General features: G+C 34.4%; 1 protein-coding gene across 1 annotated transcript in view; it reads left to right on the top strand.

The window, feature by feature from the left end:
- The window catches only part of TXNL1 (thioredoxin like 1), a 42,132-nt gene that overhangs the window by 15,588 nt on the left and 8,958 nt on the right, over positions 1-17,586 (top strand). Inside the window, 4 exon segments of the mRNA XM_060310492.2 lie at positions 6,141-6,263; positions 7,941-8,010; positions 9,791-9,963; positions 12,080-12,184. Coding sequence (XP_060166475.1) covers positions 6,141-6,263; positions 7,941-8,010; positions 9,791-9,963; positions 12,080-12,184 — 471 coding nt within the window.

Genomic DNA, 17,586 nt, shown 5'->3' with positions numbered 1-17,586 from the left:
CAAAAATGTATTGACAATTTTAAAATAAAATTTTAGGTTTCTTAGAATAAAGACTTTCTCTCATTACGTTTAAATGCTAAAAGGCTATATAATTATTGATTTCACACATCCTATAGTTTTGAAACTCCTGATTTGACTGGAGCCAGAGTGAAAGAAAGAAATATCTCTCTTCGAGGGGTTTGAGATATTACAAAAGATGTAGGGTATGATACTCAAAAGGTTAAGAATCAAAAATCGGAAGTAATACAGTGTTTTTGTAAACATCATGACTTTGAGTTTTTAATATGTTTATTGAAGTTCGAAAAAATTTTGTTTTTCCAATTCTGTTGTCTTTTATTTATTTCTCTTATCTTACTATAGTGACTTATTCCACAGTAGTATTGAAAGCAGACATCCTTGACTCGTTCCTCATCTTAGGGGGAAAGCATGCAGTCTTTCACTATTAAGTATGATGTTAGCTGGAAGTTTCTCATATATGCCTTTTATCAGGTTGAAGAAATTCTCTTCTATTTCTAATTTGTTGAGAATTTTTTAAAATCAGAAATGGGTATTAGATTCTTACAAATATTTTTTTGTGTGTCCATTGAGATGATCATGTTTCAACATTTTGTTTCTTAACATGGTGAATTACATTGAGTGACTTCTGCCTGTTAAACCAACCTACCATAACCTAGCATACTCTAGCCACTCTTGACTATGATGCATTATCCTTTTAATATATTGTTGAATTAGGTTTGCTAAAATTTTGTTTAAAATATTTGCCTCTATATATATGAGGGACATTGGTCTGTAGTTTCCTTTCTTGTATGTTTTGGTATCAGGGTAATGCTGGTGTCATTAAATTAGTAAATATTCTCTCCAATTTTCTGGAAGAGTTTGTGTAGAATGGGTACTATTTCTTCCTATAATATTTGTTAGAATTTAATAGTAAAGCCAGCTGTTCCTGGAGTTTTCTTTGTGGGAAGATTTTTTTGTTTTTTGTTTTTTTTTTTTTTTTTTTTTGCGGTACGCGGGCCTCTCACTGTTGTGGCCTCTCCTGTCGCGGAGCACAGGCTCCGGATGCGCAGGCTTAGCGGCCATGGCTCACGGGCCCAGCTGCTCCGCGGCATGTGGGATCCTCCCGGACCGGGGCATGAACACGCGTCCCCTGCATCGGCAGGAGGACCCTCAACCACTGCGCCACCAGGGAAGCCCTGTGGGAAGACTTTTAACTACAAATTTAATTTTTAAAAATAGGTAAACAATTAATCCAGTTATCTATTTCTTCTTGAGTGAGCTTTGGTGGTTTGTGTCTTTCAAGGAATTTGTCCATTTCATTTGTGTTGTTGAACTTACGTGCAAAATATTGTTCATAATATTCTCTCATTTTTTTAATATCTAAAGAAACTGTAGTACTGTCACCTCTCCTAATATTGGGATTTTTTTGTCTTGACCACTCTGGCTAGATGTTTCTTAACTCACTGATCTTGTCAGAGAACCAGCTTTTGATTTCATTGAGTTTCTCTATCGTTTTTCATTTCATTGCTTTGATGTTTATTATTTTCTTTTCTCTGTTTACTTTGGGTTTAATTTGCTCTTCTCTTTCTAGTTTCTTAAGGTCGAATTTGAGACCTTTCTTCTTGCCTAATATAGGCATTTAGTGCTATAAAGTCCCCACCCTGGGACTTCCCTGGTCGTCCAGTGGTAAAGAATCCACTTTCCAATGCAGGGGACGCGGGCTCGGTATCTGGTTGGGAACTGAGACCCCACATGCTGCAGAGCAGCTAAGCCTGAGCGCCACAACTTCTGAGCCCGTGTGCCTCAACCAGAGAGCCTGCGTGCTCTGGAGCCCTCACACCACAACTAGAGAGAAGCCCATGCGCCACAACAACAAAAAAGCTCCCACATGCCACAACAAAGACCCAACGCAGCCACATGCCACAACAAAGACCCAACGCAGCCAGAAAGAAAAAAATAAGTCTCTGCCCCAAGTATCTCTTTAGAAGTTGGGAAAGTTTTAAACATTCTATTTTTTCTCTCCCCTATTTTCTTTTTTTAATTTACTTATTATTTTTAAAATTTTATTTATTTCATTTTATTTTTTTAACACCCTTACTAGAGTATAATTGCTTTACAATGGTATGTTAGTTTCTGCTTTATAACAAAGTGAATCAGCTATACATATACATATATCCCCATATCTCCCCCCTCTTGCATCTCCCTCCCACCCCTCCTGTCCCATAATTTATTTATTTTAATTTTAATTTTTATTTTTTTGCGGTACGCGGGCCTCCCACTGTTGTGGCCTCTCCCGTTGTGGAGCACAGGCTCCGGACGCGCAGGCTCAGTGGCCATGGCTCACGGGCCCAGCTGCTCCGCGGCATGTGGGATCTTCCCGGACTGGGGCACGAACCCATGTCCCCTGCATCGGCAGGTGGACTCTCAACCACTGCGCCACCAGGGAAGCCCCCATAATTTATTTTTTTAAAGGTATCTTTATTGGAGTATAATTGCTTTACAATCCCATATTTTATAAGAGTACCTAGTATGGCTTCAAATCACATGAGGGGGCTATCAATATCAAGTCTTCCTCTCTAGAAGTTTGCAGTCTAGGCACTCTGGAATCAAACTTGTATTTACATGTGTTCTAAATCTTGAGACTTATTAGTGTATTTCAGTGTTCCAACCTCTGACCTGTAGGTTTTGGTCTACAAATATGTCACATTCATCAAAATAAACATTAAATGTCCCTAATTTATGTAGTAGGTAGGACAGATTTTTCTTTAACCAAAAACTTTCTAACTTCCTGTGTGTCTCATGTTGGATTCCACTCACCTCCTCCCCCCAAAGGTGAAATTTGTTCAAGCAAACAAAAAATCTAGTTGACAGAGTAGTGTTATAAACATGCATGTCATTCACCTGTGTTCATCAGTTGTGAATATTTCCCTGTTTTTGTTCTATCTTGATATGTATTTATCTGCTTTTATATTTTGCAGCATCATTTACAGAGTAAGTTATAGGCATCTAGATGGTTCATCTGTAAATATTTCAGCATGGAGCTCCTAAGAACAAGGACATTCTCTTGTATAGCCATGATACCATTATCACTTCTAAGAAATTTAACATTGATATGATATCTATCCCTAATGTACAGCCTATATTCAGATTTCCTTAATATATCTCCAAAATATACTTTATAGTTGTTTTTCCCCAATCTTGGATCAAATCAAGGGTCATGCATTGCATTTAAGTTGTCAATCTCTTTAGTGTTCTTTAGTCTAGAAACTTCTCTCTGCCTTTTTTCTTTCATGACTGCCTTTTAATTTGTGCCATGCGGCATGTGGGATCCTAGTTCCCTGACCAGGGATCGAACCTGAGCCCCCTGTATTGGAAGCGCAGAGTCCCAACCACTGGACCTCCAGGGAAGTCCCATGACTGCCTTTTTTTAAAGTTTAAAGCAACGCCAGTCTACTGTAGTAGCCACTAGGCACATGTGGCATTTTTTATGTGACTGGGGCAACTGAGGAACTGAATTTTTAGTTTTATCTATTTTTAATTGATTTAGTTTTAAATTTACACATGTGGCTAATGGCTGTCTCATTGTACAGTGCAGGTCTGGACCATTTGTCTTACACAGTGTCCCACAGTCTGGATTTGTCTGATTGTGTTCTCATGATTCTTTCCTCATTATTGGCAAGTTGATTGCATAAGTAGTGATACTTATTTCCAATTACATATTTTCCAAATATGTCAGTTTGCGGTTATGTCAAGTATACAATATTATGCCAGTTTGTCCCAGACAGTGTTGTAAAACAGAGCACTTTAATGCAACTGTTCAAATATGATACTTGTTTTGTGTGCCCCATGATAAATTAAAAAGCAATTTTAAATTATTTACCTATTTAGTTTATTTTCATCATTAAGGTATTGGAAGTACGACTGCAATGTTGTCTTCAAGCCTGGGGTCTTGATCCTGCATATAGTATGGAAGAGGCATCTCGGTAGGATGGTAGGCAAATATTTGAAAGATTTTGTCACATTTTCAAGGCAAATGTTCAAGAAGTTCAGAATAATTCTGTAGTAGTAGAACTTAGCTGTGTAGTGCTCCTTTTCTTCCTGCCTCCCTTTTTGAATTGGCTACATTATGTTACCCTGAGTAATACATTTAACATCTAATGCAATGTAACATTTGATATAATAGAAAAGAATATTTTGGCTTTGGAAGCATCTAGGCTAGTCTATGAATAATTAAGGGTATATTCTAATGGATTATTACCATATTGATAATTATTTGAAATGTAAAGTTTTCTTTAGTCTTTCAGAACTATATACACATGTATTAGTATGTGTATTAGTATTCGTAATGAAGACTGATAGAATGGTGAACATGTATCTGATAACTTAGAATACTTGGTAATCTTTATTTTTTTATTTTTTATTTTTTTTAAATTACTTGGTAAACTTTAAAAACAGTTTTTGTTTAGTAGGTGAAATGGATACTTTTCTAGAAAAATAGTTTCAAAATCAACTCCACTAGAAGCAGAACTCCTAAATAGACCAATCACCATTGAGGAAGTAGAGAAGATAGTAAAAGAGCTCTTACATAAATACCAAGATGACTTCACAGGGAAATTCTACCAAATCGCTAAAGATCAGGTAGTCTTGTGTTAACTGCAACTACTCAAGACCGTATAAAAAGAGAGAAAACTTAGAAGTTTCATTTTGAAGTAAGTTTTGACATTGATCCCAGAATCTGACAAAGTTTGCAGCAAAAAAGAAAGCTACCAACCAGTTCCAGTTAGGAATATTGGTGTACAAATCTTAAATAAAATATTAGTAAACAAAATTCAGCAATCTAGAGGAGAAAAATCATGATTTCCTAATATGGGGAAAAAGCATTTGACAGAGTGCAATATCTATTTATTCCTAAAGTGTTCAATAAAATTTTAATGGGGAAGTACTGGAGGCATTCCCACTGAAGTCAGAAACAAGACAGGGATGACCACTGTCACTGCAGCTCTATGGCGTTGTGTTGGAAGTATTAGCCAAAACACATACAGGAAAATGTTAAATGACGCCACAGGGAAGCACTCAGCAAAATCCGGAATATAAGAAATCTATAGGCTAAATGACTAGATTAAAAGAGATTTAAGAGACATTAACCAAATATGGTATTTGTACTTTTCTTGGATTCTTATTCTGAGGCTCAGTAATTTCAACTGTAAAACATTTATGAGACAGTTGAAGAAATTTGAACATTGATATTGATGATATTAAAATATTATTCATTGTTTTAGTTGTGATAATGATACTGAGGATTTTTTTTTTGAGTACTTATCTCTTGTGAACACACTGAAATGTTCATGAATGAAATGAAAAAAATGTCTAAAATTTACTTGAAAATAATTGGGAGAAAGGTTGGGAATGGTTACAGGGTAAAGGTGAGATAAGAGTGGGCATGAGTTGATGATTATTGTAGCTGGGAGGTGGATACCTGTGGTTCACTGTATTAGTCTATTTGTGTATGTTTGGAATTTTCCATGATAAAAATTTTTTAAATAGTTATTTGCTATTCATCTTTAAACTCTTCACGGATATAGGTAAAGAGTGCATGAATACTAGAAGAGGGAGGTAGGCTTTCTTTGGATATTTTGTAGATATTTTAATTTGCATATTTTCCACTTCAAAACACTGCTATTAAAAAACGTATAAGTCAACATTTAATAATCTTTGTGTTAAAAACTTGATTTTGGATTCTTATTAAGTGGGCTAAGCCTAAATTTGGCTTTAATTATTAGTGATAGATGTCAGTTAGAAGTTCAAATGAAAGGGTTATTATAAAAGTTTTAGTAACTATTTTAAATGAGATATAAGTTTTCTTTAAAATTGCTTAATCAAGAGAGAGTCACTCCAATATAAAATAAAAAGTTTAGAAAAAAAAGAATCACATACAAGGATGTATTGTACAACACAGGGAATAGTCAGTATCTTATAGTAACTATAAATGGAATATAACCTTTAAAAATTGTTAATCACTATGTTGTACCCCAGAAACATAATATTGTACAATAAAAAAAAGAATCACATATTTACATTTCTTATTAAGATTTTTATACCAAATCCAAATGCTTTGCCTAAAGTCTTGGTTTAATTTTTTTCAGATGGATTTAATGCCTTTTATTAACAAAGCTGGCTGTGAATGTCTTAATGAAAGTGATGAGCATGGATTTGACAACTGTTTACGAAAAGACATGACCTTCTTGGAATCTGATTGTGATGAACAGGTAACCGAATGCTTAAGGCTTGTAAGGATTATCAGTATTTATGCCTGCTCTTGTTTCTTGTTCAGGTTTCCATCTCAGGATTTCATGTTTCTCTTTTCCAGATGCTCACTTCTTTCTTCCTTTTTATAACTTCACCCCTGTCCTTTGACCCTGCAGACCCCCCTCGTTTCTTTGTTCTTCTATGCTAGCTGCACTGCGGAGAATCACCGATCTCTTGGATTGCCCCGAAGGCTGAGTTGAGCCTTCACTCTTCTTAAGTCCTTTTGTTCATTCTTGACTTGCCTTCATACTTCCTACACGACTTTGTCCCTAAGAAATAGAAACTAATTAGATGAGCCCTCCCTGTATGTCTAGTCCTCACTCCCAGATGTAAACGTTGTATTTCCCTATAATTCCCAGCATTATTGTTCCAGAGGAAGTAGTGTAGTATAGTACTGCCTTTATCAAGCCATCTCTGTCTTCATCTTGACTGTTATTTTCCTTAATTTAATTTCTATTCCATTGCCTCTGCTTTGTCCCCATTTCCTGTTCATCTTTTACATGTTCACAAAAGTTATTTCTCTAAAATATAAATCTGATCATGCTTCTTTTTCTTAAAAGAGTTAAATGGTTCTTCAGTGACTTCAGGAAGAAGGTGTATTCTTGCTGACTTTATCTGCTTCTAGCTTTCTACTCTCATAATCCTCTTCACCTGTGGTTCAAGTCTCTAAGCATGTCATGCTTATTTTCTGGCACACAATTACAGGTCAAGTATAAAAGGTACTTATATAACCAAAGGGAGTAATTTAAGTATTTTCTTAAGCAAATAGACCACAGTGATTTGAAATCATAAATCCAAATCCCATCTTTCTTTGCTCCAGCCAGAGCTACCTTACTGTATAGCTTTGAGAATATCATTCACATTGTGCTCCTTGTAAATGGTGCCCTGAAATAATGTGGTGATGCATATCAGAAGGACTGGCTGCAGCTTCCCTGAAATCTTCCTGCCAAGGAAATCTTCCTCCCAGGGTAGAAGCATAGGTACCTACATCAGACAGAATTTTAGCTGGAAAGAAGATTGAGTGAATGAGTCAGAGATAGGCATTTCGGCATTGTTTTGTGTTCCAGCTCCCTTACCTGGCTTTTCAGATTCAGTTAGTCAGATAAATTTAAGATGGAGGTTTGGAGGTTACTGTTAGAGCTGTGAGTCCTGTTCTCTTGAGTTTTGGATCAAATAGAGTTCATTTGAGGTCTAGTCTCTCCACGTAGCCTGTGTGCATTGTCTCCAAATTGTCAAGTGACGTGGGTGGATGCTTCCACAAATAAATTGTTTTGCAAAATAATAAGCTTAATATGCTAAAATATATAGTTTAAATTTTAATTTCGGGATTTTGTTTGTTTTTTTGGAAAGCAGATTGCTTATCAGTTTTAGGTTACAAGACTTTAGGTTCTTACATATAATTTTAGTTAATTCTATTAAATTTTGTTGTTATTTCTTTATACGAATAATACATTAATGTATTTCTTAAATGTCAACCTAATCAAGTTACTTTCAACTTACTGATATTCTGTATTACATTGGTTTTGTTAGATGAATTAAATTTTGTCTGCTGCTTAATTATTTAAATCTCCTTAGCTATTGTGTTATTTAAGGTGTTCAACAGTCCTTTAAAAATGAAACTATTATTTTCTTCACAGCTACTTATTACCGTGGCATTCAATCAGCCTGTCAAGCTTTATTCAATGAAATTTCAAGGGCCGGATAATGGTGAGTAATGGGCAGCTTTTCTTTAACTTTCTGCTCTGTAGACCTGCTAGCACATATTTAAAACTTTTCTTTTTTTTCTTTTTTTTTTTTAAATTGAGGTATAGTTGATATATACTCCTATGTAAGTTTTAAGTGTACAACATAATGATTCACAACTTTTAAGGGTTATTCCATTTATAGTAATTCTAAAATATTGGCTATATTCCCTGTGTTGTACAGTATATCCTTGTAGCTTATTCATTTTATACATAGAAGTTTGTACCTCTTAATCTCTTACCCCTATCTTGCTCCTCCCTCCTCCCCTCTTCCACACTGGTAACCACTAGTTTGTTTTCTTTATCTGTGAGTCTGCTTCTTTTTTGTTATATTCCCAAGTTTGTCGTAGTTTTCAGATTCCACATATAAGTAAGTGATATCATACAGCATTTGTCTTTCTCTGTCTGACCTATTTCACTTAGCATAATACCCTCCAGGTCCATCCATGTTGTTGCAAATGGCAAAATTTCATTCTTTTTTATGGTTGAGTAGGATTCCATTGTATATATATTTACTACATCTTCTTTATCCATTCTGTTGATGGACACTTAGGTTAAAACTTTTTATTAAATAGAGGTAAAGATTTCTTGTTTTGGGAAGGAGTGAAATTGTTCTTAGAACAAAGCAGTGGGCAAATAATGTGAGATTATTGGACCGAAAGTAATAAAAAAAGAAATGTTTACCCTTTTTCCAAAGTTTTTTATTTTAGAATTTAAGTTCCCTTTTAATCTGAAAACGAGGTAGCCCTTTCTTCCAACTAAAGATTCTAGGGTTGAGGTAGCTGTTTTTCAGGATCAGAACTGGGAGAATTATTTCACATTCCTCCTGTTATAGGTGATAAGACAGGCTCTGGATCTTCCTATTTGTGCTCTAATTATAGTTTCATCTTCTTTATACATATTATGATGCTGTAAACATGATTGTACAAACTTGGCATTTTTCTTTTCATTAAATAAAGAATTGTGCTATTCATCCTCCCACCCCCTTTTTTCTGTTTCTTACTGAAGTGTTTTTTGCTGGTTGGGGCGGGCAGGGGTGGGGGCATGGGGTGGGCAGTGGGGACTAGGATTCTGGTTTTTTAGTTGGTTGGGAGAAGCAGTACGCTTATCAGGTAGCATTCCCTTATCATTTGCTATTCTAAATTTTGGTGTATTAATGACTTTTCACTAATAAAATTGTTTCTTTATTCTGAGAATACAAAGTATTTATAAAAGCAAATGCTATAGAAATGAGTATTTAAGCAGTGTGACCATCTTAAGATTCCTTAATCAGTCACAAAACACTGGTTTGAAGTTAAAAGGACTAAGACACTTTATCAATATGATTTTACCACTGAGCACATCCTAATCCCTAAGGTGAATTTTGGTAGTTTGTGTAATTAATTTCCTTCTGGCTAAATGTTGTCACTGATAGTGCTTTCCTCCTAAATAACAAAATGTACCAACTGATGGCAACTGCAAGACCCATGTCAATGTTATTTCTTTTATGAAACTTTCTGTCAGCCTGCATGTGCTGTCAGACTCCACTGCCACCTTCCCTGTACCTCCTCACTGAGAGTTGTGCATGTATCATAGTATGTCTTTTATAGTTGAGGGCAAGAACTCTGTGTATATGTTATGCATGTACATATATATGTATGTGTTTTCATCTAGTATTCCTAGTACTTAGTATAGTTTTAGCAGGCCAAGAATATACCAGTAATATGTTTGGCGTTAGCATTTAATTTTATTCTACCATTTTATAGGTCAGGGTCCTAAGTATGTAAAAATTTTTATCAATCTACCCCGGTCTATGGATTTTGAAGAGGCAGAAAGAAGTGAGCCAACTCAAGCTCTGGAACTAACAGAGGATGATATTAAAGAAGATGGTATTGTCCCACTTCGTTATGTAAAGTTTCAGAATGTTAACAGTGTAACTGTAAGTAATATTTCATTCAGATATATTTAACGGGTTGTGGGTGACAGTTCATGCCATCTTTAGTATCCTAGCTGATTCCAAGTGATCCTTAAAAGTAATAATTGTCCACTTGGTTTGAAATGCATAAACATGTCTAATGAGCTAACTGAATTTTCTTCTTTCTAATTCATCTGTGTGCCCTAAAGAGGAAAGACGGATTGATTTTTTTTTAATTTGTGGATTTGTCAGTTTACATATATATATATTACGTATACATCTTTGGCAACTGTTGTTAAAAGTTTATTCTAGAACATTTATACTTAAATAGAAGATATTTGTGCTTCCTTCATACCTGGTGATGAGTGATGATACGTTTGTAAAGTCCAATTTACTTTTCTAGAATATAGAGTTTTTAATAGTGTAGTGGCCGCGATTTCAGTAAAAATGGCTTTTAAAAGATAGTTTTATATTATCTTAATTTACATTAAGAAAGCAGCAGCTTTTTAGCAGTTATTAATTGCTTTTGTGAATTTTAGTATTAAAACCCAACACATGCTCCTAAACCACCTGTCCACCCTAGCCCGTTCCTTCAGAGGAGGGGGTAGGAGGGTTATAAAAGAATAGTAGAATACCTAGAAAAAGGAGTAGGAACCAGCACAGAGTCACTTGAGAACAAGGCATGCCAAGCTAACGTGATTTCTTTGTGTTAGTGGATTCTGGTTTTTGTAAATTAGAATGCCATAGCATGTGTTCATTTTACGAGGTTTTCAGAAAGTAGAATTTCACAGAATATACTTGTCGTATATGATGGTAAGATGGTGGTAAGATGAAAGATTATATAAAGTTGAGTTTTCAGTAGTTGAAATATTTTACCGAGATGAAATTACAGAAAATGGTTATACTATACTGGAACACTGGTTATGAAATATTTTTTTGACTTTACTCATATTTGTAACATTCAGTTAATAACACCTGTTACTTTATTTAGTGATGGGAGGAAGGCATTTGTTTATTGGAAAAGCCCTTTAAACCCAGAGATCCTAATATAATCTCCTCTATCTTTGAGAATCATTGAACATAGTTATCTTGTGATAGGTTAACAGTCTTCACTGTGTCCTATCAAAATCAAAATTTTAGTCAGACTTAAATCCCGACAGAGAAAGCATGCCTGTCACTTTTTTTGGTGATAAAATTGAAATTGAAATGACAGCTTTGATCAGGAAGTCTAATCAGAATAAGTAGATGGATTTTAAAAGCAGTAAATATAAACTGTTGTGCTTAGATTAAAAAAGCATTGCAAATAAATAGATAGCTAGTTTAATAGTCCACTTATAGACTTAGAGTTTTTAATTGAATAGCTCAGTTTGAGATGAATCTGTGGTTTCCTGTAAAAACAACAAAAACTGATTGCTTAGTGCCATCTGAGAATGAAAAAAGTATGTTGCTGAATTCAAGAGAGGCAATAATCTTAAGTAGACAGCATGTAGAGTATTATTTTTTTTAATAGAGCAAATTTTAAAAATTCAGTATATTGAAAAAGGATCTATGAGTAAAGTTTCTGTCTCCTAACGTGCTGAGGGGAGTTTTTAAATAGAAAGGGTAAAGAGCCAAGCTTGAAAAAACATGTAAGCCACAGTATAGTTTTAGGACCCTATTTCCAGTACTATTTTTTTCTTTTAAAATTGTAGGAAATAGAATGAATGAAGGATTATCAGAAAGAATATAACTGCAGAGATTTTTCTCAGTGAAAAATTATAATTTTAGTAAAGTTTCAGTAACACTCTGCCCATTGTAATCATGAATTTCATACCCTTTCAACATTCTTTGTAAATAATTTAACTATGACCCTTCTACACCATCACACTAAATCATCAAGAACTTGTGTATGTGAGTGTCTTGCCATGACATCCCTGGAGAAGGTAAGAATAGCTGGGCAAACAATAGAATTAATAATGCTATAGGAGTACTAGTCTAAATGTAATTTGGATTAATCCTTACAAAGAATGGAAGGTATTTTTATTAATAACCTAAGGAAATTGATTAAATTTAAAGCATGTTTATAAAAGAAGGAGTGTAATCATTAATGTAAAAATTCTTTCCTTTTTTGGTGTGTGTGTGTGTGTGTGTGTGTGTGTAGATATTTGTTCAGTCCAATCAGGGTGAAGAAGAAACAACAAGAATTTCATATTTTACTTTTATTGGGACTCCAGTCCAGGCAACAAATATGAATGACTTCAAACGAGTAAGTTTGTTTAAATGATAGCTAGGAGAAATAAAAATAACAATTTTAAGGAAATAATTTTAAAGCTGTCAAAATCATATGTCATGAAATTTTATAAGGTTAAACAGAACAGTAGGTTCTTCTAATCACATTTTTAGATTTCTTACTAAACGAAATCTCTAATAAAAATAAGTCCTACTGTTATAGTGTCTATTAATGAATGGCATCCAAATAAGAGGGGTAAAAATTATTGTTTGGTTATAGAAAGTAGTTAGGAATAATGAAAAATAGTAGTAGTAAGTTAAATCATTATTAATGAATTTTTAAGAACTTTGCTTGCTTATATTAAGATTTTGATTATCATTGTTTCTGATGAAAACATATTTAAAATGACAATTTTAATCAAAAAGAATGGACTCAGTTTTACTACACTGAGATGCTTTCAAACCATGTCTTCGTGCTGAAAGAACACGTTTCAGCAAATAACTATTCAGTGAACAGGCATATATGTATGTATTCAGTGAATTTTTTTGTTTTTTGTTTTTGAGGACATAGTCCCAAAGTTTGTGAAAGAATTTATAAGTTCCATGGGACCTTTAGGAAAGAGAACACTTTTTCATTCTTGGAACTACTTCTAATTGGTAACAGTTCATTTAGGATGACTCTTAAAATATACAACCACAGATCATAGATGTATTTATCAGTACAGAACCCGGTTGCTGTACACAGACTAAATGTGCAGCAGCACTGGAGATGTAGGTTTTACTTGTGTTTCTGATGGCTGCATCTGGCGGGCAGTCTAGAACTTGGGGTGATTATAAGAGAGGAAGAGTTTCCCTAGCACTGTCAATGCCTGGAGGAAGAGGCACCTGGCTTAAAACTTAGAGCCCTGTTTGGGGAATTGGAGCCATGGAACACCCTGAAAGCGTATTCTTTTTGATGGCACTGCAGATATAATTTTAATCCAATAACAGAAAAATTCATAAAATTTCATAACGGTGGATGAGCTTATAAAATTGTACGCTGTTTTTGCAAAATTGATAACCTTGACAATAGATATTTTAATGTCATTTTCCAACTGCTATCTTTCTGTCTCACAGCATAGTTAACTTTTGGGAGGTTTAGAAACAGTTATTAGATCTGTCATGTCAAATGTTTGACATGCACATAATGACAGATCAGAAGAAGCAGAGATTAAACATCTACATTTTTATGATATGAAATATGCTGCACTGGGAAACTGTGAGCAACAGAGTCGTTTTGGCCACCTGCTTTGCTACTTTGCTTGTTTGAATTAAATGCCATTGGATTTGGCTTTAACCATGCCTTGCATAGTTTCTTTTTAGCTCAGTTCTTTCCTAAGATCTATTATTCTAAATCCTATTATTTTCTCATATCATTAATTCGGCTCTGGTTTCCTGCTTCTCACCTCAGCTTATGCTACTTGATTTCCATTTTTCCTTTAGGTAACCCCTACTCTATCTTGTCCATCTTCTTACCAGCCTGCCATTCAGTTATAGTTTTTCTAATGTGCATTAATAATTGTCCATCTAAGGATGTCTCCACCTCTTTGTTTTTAACATCCCACCTCACATCCCTTCTAGCCTATTTTCTCTCTTTTTTGACTATCAAACTACCTTTTTTGGACTGTCTTCAGGATAGCAAAGGTATTTTTCTTTTCTTGTCTGAGAGTATTTGTGTTTGTTTTAAAATGCTATTTACCTTATTGAAAATTATGGCAGAACAATAGTTCTCAAAACTTCTTGGTCCCAGGACCCCTTCACAGTACTAAAGATTATTGAGGACCAATATTTATCTAATATTTACCATTTTAGAAGTTAAAACTGAGAAATTTAAAAAATATTTATTTACAAATAAAATCACTGTTAACACAAGTAATATTTTAAAATATATATATTTCAAAACAAAAACTAATTTTGTGAGAAGAAGAGCATTGTTTTTACACTTTGACCAATTTGTTTATAGTCTAGCTTAATAGAATCCTCTCATTCTCATATCTGCTTCTGCATTCAGTCAGTTTTGCTATAGTAAGTCATGTAACCTCTGGAAAACTTCATTGTACATTTGTGAGACAATGAGAGTTAGTTAAAGAGGCAAGTAACAATTTAGCATTATTATGAAAATAGTTTTGACCTTGAAGACTCCATGAAAGGGTCTCAGGGATGCCCAGCCTGGACCACACTGAGAACTGCTGTGAAAATAATGTAATGCTATAATGGACTCCCTTCTTCGTGTTCTGGACTTCTTAATCCATTGCTTTTAATGTTTGATAAATTTTAATTGGTTGAATGACTTTCTTATATATATTAATATTACATTTTCTTTCAGTAGTTTCCAAATGAGTTTTGTTCTCGTGTCATTCATTGAACTCTAGGGTTATTCTTCAAGAGTAAGCTAATATTTCAGTTTTCTTCATGTTGTGCTAAGTCAACAACTTCAGTGTAGGAAAACTGCAATTAAAAAGCTAGCTTATGTTTAACTGAAATTGGCCTTGTGTAGAGTCACTTAATTAAAAACTATCAGTGAGCTTGGTGTTTCTAGTAAAGGAAATAAACGATACATGGTATGGTACTTGTTGTCCCTGTGGTACTATGCTAGGTATAGTCATAAGCTCTGCCAGTAACGAGTTTATATTGTTAAAGGGTAATGCACAAACATTTGGAATGCTAATCAAAGTTAATCAAAGCTTTAGTTCACGGCTCTCTTCCTCTACAGAGTATTCTCATCCTTTCCCAGCCTGGTGATATTTCCTTCTTCCCAAGAATGGCTGGGAAAATATCAGAATGTTTTGTGGAGGAAAAGGGCCTAGAACTAAGCTGTGGGAGTAGAAATGGATAGAGGAAAAGATAGCAGTGGGCACTCTAGATAGAATGGAAAACAGGAACCTTGGGCATGGAAGTGGGAAGGTGCAGGTCCTTCATTCGAGGATGGGTCAAGTATGGCACTTCTTTCCTTTATTTAGTCAGTCTGAATTTTAAAGGAATTGTACATAGTAATTGGAATTTAAAATTTCAATATAGATTGGGCATGTATTTTATCAGCACAGAGAGGAAAGTTTTGATACCTCTGTGTAGTGAAGAGAGCTGTGTAAAATGATTTTAATGGATGATAAAATAGAATTTGGTAGCGTTTTCAGTTTACATTTTTATGTTGTATGAGTTGTTTCCAGATAATTTTAGTTTTCAGAATGTCATTGATCTTCTCCTTATGTCACTAAGATGACAGAGCTAAGGTAATGCTGGTGAATCTTGGATGTGGCTAGAAATCTGAGACCACCTTGCATGCTGTTACAGCTTTAGAAGGTTATACTTTTCAGATTTTGGAGACTAGAACATACCTTCCACTGGTCTGTTTTTGGCTCATAAGAAGCATTATGCCCAGATTATAATATATACTTAGGCTTTCTGTTGTAAATGGATTCTTTGTGTTGCAGCATGAAAAAAGCTCGCCATTTTAATTGGAAGTAGATGTTTTCTTTGCTAAAATATGCTCTTTACATGGATTGCTTTATTTGAACACAAAAATAATATAAGTATACAAAACTGAGCAAAAATGAAGGGGCTTCTGCTTCTTAGGGAATGAGGTGCATTTGAAAGGCAGAGCAGATTTTCTATGACTAATAAAAATAGACTTTTCTTAACTGGCCATTCACTTGTATCAGCTATTTTTGTAACATTTTTGTCTGTTTATTTTTCAGCTTTTTTAATCCAACTCAAATGAACTAAAACCAGAAGATTTTTAAAAATGAAGTAATATAAAGACTGACATTATCTCACTCTACTCCCCTCCTTGCTTCTCTGCACCTGTCTGCTCTCACCCTTCTCATGTTCTCACCATTGTTGGGGCAAGATTTCTACAGCTTCTATCATCTGGATCAGCCTTCTTGTTACCTAAATTTCCTCAACTGTCTCTTCTTCAGATCTCATTCTAGTCATGTTTCTCAGTTGGCCTTTTATTTGTTTTTGTTCTGGGCTTGCAACTAGGTGCTTTAATTTCATTACCATACCAGGTTGCTCACCCAACTTTTTGTTACTTTTTTTAATTTACTTTCTCCTGTCTCATTTAATTTTGTGCTACATTTTGAGAAATAATTTTGCAATAAAACTTACATTGTTGTAAATGTTTTTAGATTTAACTAGTTAATGTTTTAATCTGATCTGAAGTTTAAATTTTATTTTTTAGGAACTATAGAATCATTTTGGAAATCAAATATGAGCAGTTTCATCAAGTTCTTTTATATCAGTACTAGTGTAATATATTGATTAGGCTGAATTTGAGAGACGTGGGTTTTATTTTCTCATTGGAACTGTAGCCCCAAAATCTTTTTGCTGATTAATTGTGGGCATGTCCTGTGCTTTGCCAACACAAGTGAGATCAAGGCCAGTTGAAAGACTTATGGACTGGATGTTAGGCTGGGTTAAAATATTAACATAGAAGATCAATGGACTGTTTACTGAATAAATATTTTTGACATCTAATTTTGATGTACCAAAATTTTTGTTTGTCTGAGGTGTAATATAAAGACTTAAAAATGAATAAAAGAGCTTTACTTTTGGGGTGAGAAACTCCATATTGGAATGCTGAATTTCTTCTTTTTTACAGAGAATACACATTGGCAAGTTGAGAGTTATCAACCTGTGAAACAGTATGCAGATTCATGTCTTCTACTGTGTCACATCTGTTAAAATTTAAATTTTTAATATTAGTTGTTTTTGTTTTCTTTTGCTTAATCCAATAGCTCTGTGTTTTGTGTGTTCCCAAGGAATATAATGATCAATAATGCTTTCAGTGTTTATCTGCTTAAATCCATTTGTGGTACAGATAGTGCCCCCTCCCCTTCTTTCTTAGGAAAGCTCCCCCCAGCTCTTAAAATCTAAATTTCTTAACTCTCATCCACGTACTCTTTTATGAGACTACCTTTTGTATCTTTTTGGCATCTTGGGCTTTTTAACACATGGTTTCCTTGGATCAGAGAGGAGTTATTTTAAAGTAGTAAAAGTGATTTTCCTCAAGATGGGGAAAACAGCATTTCTAGCATCACGTGATTAGGAATTCAGTGGAAAGGGTTTTTATAATCTTTTCCCATGAATGACATTGACCCAGCCATGTTCTATTTTAGACCAGACTTGTACTGAAGACCTGTGTGAGTTTTACTTGATTCAGATTACTACCGTTGGGACCAGAATCGATTTAAAATATGAAAATTATATTTACAGACATACATAGAAACTTTTTGTATACAAATATATGTTCAATAGCTTGCAAGTAGATTTCCTTAGAGGAATTTCTGCCATGAGAATACATTGTTAAAAACTTTAGATTTAAAGTAAATTGTTTGATTAGAATGTAGTTTTAGAGCCTTCCTTCCCACAGAGGATTTGTTTTCTAGAACTATTGGTAGA

This window comes from Globicephala melas, chromosome 13 (genome assembly GCF_963455315.2).
Source record: "Globicephala melas chromosome 13, mGloMel1.2, whole genome shotgun sequence".
Classification (NCBI taxonomy): Eukaryota; Metazoa; Chordata; class Mammalia; order Artiodactyla; family Delphinidae; genus Globicephala; species Globicephala melas.
This window is presented reverse-complemented; position numbering and strand designations above follow the sequence as displayed.